This window comes from Cajanus cajan, chromosome 10 (genome assembly GCF_000230855.2).
Source record: "Cajanus cajan strain Asha chromosome 10, NIPB_CcT2T_4, whole genome shotgun sequence".
Classification (NCBI taxonomy): Eukaryota; Viridiplantae; Streptophyta; class Magnoliopsida; order Fabales; family Fabaceae; genus Cajanus; species Cajanus cajan.
In genome coordinates this window covers 40445936-40450295 of record NC_138526.1, presented here as the reverse complement: position 1 = coordinate 40450295, position 4360 = coordinate 40445936, and the positions used below count along the sequence as shown (strand labels likewise).

At 27.2% G+C, this 4360-nt stretch overlaps 1 protein-coding gene across 2 annotated transcripts; it reads left to right on the top strand.

Annotated features, from left to right (window-relative positions):
• LOC109793071 (putative terpene synthase 2) lies at positions 1–4152 on the top strand. 2 transcript variants are annotated; one of them, XM_029270291.2, is made up of 7 exons: positions 2–259; positions 1113–1395; positions 1525–1897; positions 2023–2241; positions 2509–2650; positions 2743–2988; positions 3586–4152. In XM_029270291.2, exons 1-7 carry the CDS (start codon positions 128–130, stop codon positions 3907–3909), a joined length of 1719 nt encoding a protein of 572 aa, XP_029126124.2. In that variant the 5' UTR covers positions 2–127; the 3' UTR covers positions 3910–4152. The 2 variants fall into 2 exon arrangements, with proteins under 2 accessions (XP_029126125.2, XP_029126124.2); XM_029270292.2 differs by lacking the exon at positions 2023–2241 and having other exon boundaries at positions 1–259.
• The last annotated feature ends 208 nt before the right edge of the window (positions 4153–4360 follow it).

Below are 4360 nucleotides of genomic sequence, written 5' to 3'. Positions count from 1 at the left end.
TTCGTACAAACCATCCTTTGACATCGGATACCAAAGGCCTTAAGTTTTTTGTTGCCAATTTTGCTATATATATACCTCATTTGTAAGCGACCTTTTTCCATAAGGAACCTCTTGAAAGCGAATTACGATGTCACTTGCACCCTCCACACCTGTAGCTTCGACCCAACTTGCAGTACCTGACATCGCACGACCTTCTGTAGATTTTCCTCCAGGCATTTTATTGGAGGATGTTTTCCTTAAATATGATCCAGAATCATTGGTACTCTCCCTCCCTTCTTTTTTTTTTTTCTATATACAAAAATTAAGAAAATAATTAATATTTTAATTTTAAAAATATTTATTATTTATTTATTTTTATATCTTTTAAGTGATTAGAAAAGAAATAAATATATTAAAAATAAATAAACACATTATTTAATAAATACACATTAATTATCAAGAATAAAAATAAAAAAATTAATAAATTATTAATTTTAGGAAAGTAAAAATATAAATTAAAAAAAATAGTGTCAAAATGTTTATGAAAAAAAAAAATAGAAGAAGTAGTACTCTTAATAATTTCGCATCAATAGTGTAAAATTCAATAATAAGTTATTGATATAATTTTTAAAAGTTTGTTATTATAAATTTATAGAGTAATTTGTAATTAAATAATTATATAAAATTATTTTAAACTCTCATTATTATTGTCGATTTTCTCATATTTATGTTTGCATTGGTATTATGAGTTTGATTCAATTTTAATATGAACTATTATATTGTTTTAATCTTGAATCTATCTAAGTTTAGGGATTAAGGTTTAGGGTTTAGAATTATACTCTTGGTAAATGTGGGCCGGGGACCCACAAACTTAACAGGACATTAGAAAAATATTCTGGTAGAAATAACAAAAGGCACCTGCATGTATTCTTTATCATTTATTTTACATATTATTTTTTTTTACATGATATTGACAGAACTATCCTCCAGTTTTTTCGGAAACTAATTTTCTTTAAGGCTTTAACTGTATTAAAGTTATTTATTTTGAATGTCGCCTTTTTATTTTAAACACTAATAAAAATTAATTTATTAATTGCTCTATAAATATTAACTGAATGCAACCACATGTGCAGGAAATTAGTGACGATGTGAAGCAGCAAGCTCAAATATTAAAAAAAGCGGTTGAAAAGATGTTTCAATCATCAATCAATCAAAGTATCACACAAAAACTAAATTTTATTGGCTTACTCCAATGTTTAGGTATATCCTATCATTTCCAACAAGAAATTAATCATACATTGAAACAAATTTATAACACTTTTACAAAAGAGAATATCATTGGTGAAGTTGGTGATCTTCACTCTCATGCTCTACTCTTCCGCTTGTTAAGGCAAAAAGGATATCAAATTTCATCCGGTACGTATAAGACTTTGTCATTCATGTTTAGATATAGAAAATTATACTATATATGTTAGCAAGGTTATATGTCAAAATTCAAAACTCATCAAATAACCATAATATATTATATATCTATTAATTGAGCAGGTATATTTAACAGATTCAAAAATGAGCAAGGAAACTTCAACGAAACACTTACTAGTGATATTCAAGGATTATGTAGCTTGTATGAAGCTTCACATCTAAGAACTCATGGAGATGATATAATGGAAGAAGCATGTGACTTCTCAAGTACTCAACTTAAGTCCTTGGCCAACCAACTTAGTGCATCTCTTGTTGCACAAATCAATCACTGCTTAAGGCAACCTATAAATAAGAGTGTACCTAGATTTGAGGCAAAGTATCATATAAGTATATATGAACAAGATTCTTCCTACAATGAATCTCTGTTAGCCTTTGCAGAAATAGATTTCAATATTCTTCAAAATTTGCATCTAAAAGAAATTTGCAGCATTTCCAAGTAAGTCCCTTACTTTTAAATTGTTTTCCTAGTGACAACATTCATATCAAAATACACTTATACTAAAGATTTTAACTAATAAATATCGAAGTATATTTAAATTGTGAATGTGTAATTTTTTTTAGGTGGTGGAAAAACTCAAACTTTGAGAAAAAAGTTCCTTATGCTAGATATAGGTTACTAGAGAGCTATCTTTGGTCATTGGCCATGTCGGACAAACCTGAATACAACATTGGAAGAATGTTTGTGGGAAAATTGATTGGTGTAGTGTGTCTTCTAGATGATACTTATGACGCTTATGGCACTGTTCAAGAACTTGAACTTTTCACAGAAGCAATTCAAAGGTTGACAAATCATAGCTTATATTATGTACTCAATGGAAAAAAAAAAAACAATCATTTTTTTTATGTAGTAAATGAGCTTAAAAGGAAAAACAAAGTTGTTCGAAAATAATTATAAACTTTAAATTCTCATTTTAATAAAAAAAAACAACTTATTTTTTAAGAAAAAAGTTGTTTAAAAAACATAGTTTTTTTTTATGCAAACAACTTTTCCAAACGTACTAAAGTTTTTTTCTTCAATAATTATTTTTTTTATTTATAATTTTTCAGATGGAATATTAAGCCCATAGAATCTCTTCCACATTGCATGCAAGAAGTATTTAATGCAATTGTAGAATTATGTGATGAAATAGAGTCGACGACAACTGAAAGTGGAAAATCAAGCTTTGTGGTGCCACATTTTAAACAAGCTGTATGATAATTTCAATTTCTATTTTATTACTTGAATACTTCTTTACAAAGATTCAATTTGTATTATCAATATATTCATTACTTTACTTGTAGGTTTTTAACCAAGTAAAAGGCTACATGGTTGAAGCAAAATGGTGCCATGAGGGTTACATTCCAACATATGATGAATATAAAATTAATGGAATTTTAACTTCTTGTTTCCCTCTTTTCATAACATCATTTGTTGGCCTCGGGGAATTTGCCACAGAAGATGTGCTCAATTGGATTTCTAGTGATCCAACGATCATTAAAGTTGTATCAGTTATTGGTAGAGTCTTGGATGATATGGCCTCACATAAGGTATTAATTCATCCTTTTATTGCAATTGGAGATTTGATTTGACAAATATATCTTTAGCCATAATTATTTATCAATCAAAGCAAAACACATATACAAATGCATATGTAGGAGGAATCTACTTACTCCAATAGTAAGTCTCTTGGTAGACTTGCTCTATTTAATAACTCATGTTTTACATCAAATTTTAACGAATCAATCATTAAATTAAAAATTCTTAATGTGTAGATTAAGTTTACAAAATTTTAAAAAGATTGAAAATCATATGACATTTTTCTTTATAAATTTAAATCAACATATAAAATGCTATTATTATTATCCATCAACTTGAATTAATAAAATAAAATATCAAATAATTTTTAATTTTTTTTAATTTGTAAACCTTATCTATGCATTATAAATTTTTAATTTAACGGTTAAATCGTTAAAATTTAGTGTAGAACATCAGTTATGAGTGAATTAAATCTACTAAGACATACTTTTAGAATAAGTGGAACTCTTTATATATATATATATATATATATATATATATATATATATTATATAATTATTGATAATTATTACATTCCCAATTAAACTTTTTATTTTTTTTATTAATAGTTTGAGCAACAAAGGGTGCATGTTGCCTCAGCAGTTGAATGTTGCATGAAACAATATGGTATTTCACAAGCAGAAGCCTATTGCTTTATTCACAATGATGTTGAGGAATGTTGGAAGATTATAAATGAAGAGTGTATCAAGTTAAATGATATTCCAAAGTCTGTGATTGAGTGTATAGTTAATTTGGCACGCATGTCTGAAGTTTCATATGAAAATCATCAAGATAAATACACAAATAGTGAATTGTTAAAAGATTACATCTATTCACTATTTCTGGATCCCATGCACGTGCCGCAACCAACACCAGCAGGAGAAGATATTTAATGTATAAGTGAGTAACATAGTTTATTTTAACTTTGAAAAGATGTACTACCATATAGTGCTATGTAAAAGCAACCATAAATAAACATGAAGATGAGTGAATTGTTCGTATAAAAGTCAATTTGTCTTGCTTAAAATGTTGAATGTGCAAGGTCTGACAAATGTTGTTGATTGTAGTAGTGTTAATGTGAAGTCATGTGCTTAATTATCAATGTAATAATTAATGTTTACGAAGTTTAATTTGTACTTGTTTGTTCATTTTTTATCGATATGCCTTTTGTTGTTCACTATTTCCTTTTATTCATTTGCACTCGTACTTGTTTGAAATAAGTTTTTATCCATATGTTATTTGTTTTTCAACTTTTTCTTTTTTTCATTTGCAGCAAGCTGGGTATCCTTATATTATTGAAATAAGTTTTGCTTTTGTTTCTTTTTTACAAAATATTGAAAGAAA

Coding starts and splice junctions, on each gene's coding strand:
- LOC109793071 (XM_029270291.2), top strand. CDS start 128: ATGTCACTTGCACCCTCCACACCTGTAGCTTCGACCCAACTTGCAGTA. Junction 260..1,112: donor AATATGATCCAGAATCATTG/GTACTCTCCCTC, acceptor CCACATGTGCAG/GAAATTAGTGACGATGTGAA. Junction 2,989..3,585: donor ATGATATGGCCTCACATAAG/GTATTAATTCAT, acceptor TTTTATTAATAG/TTTGAGCAACAAAGGGTGCA.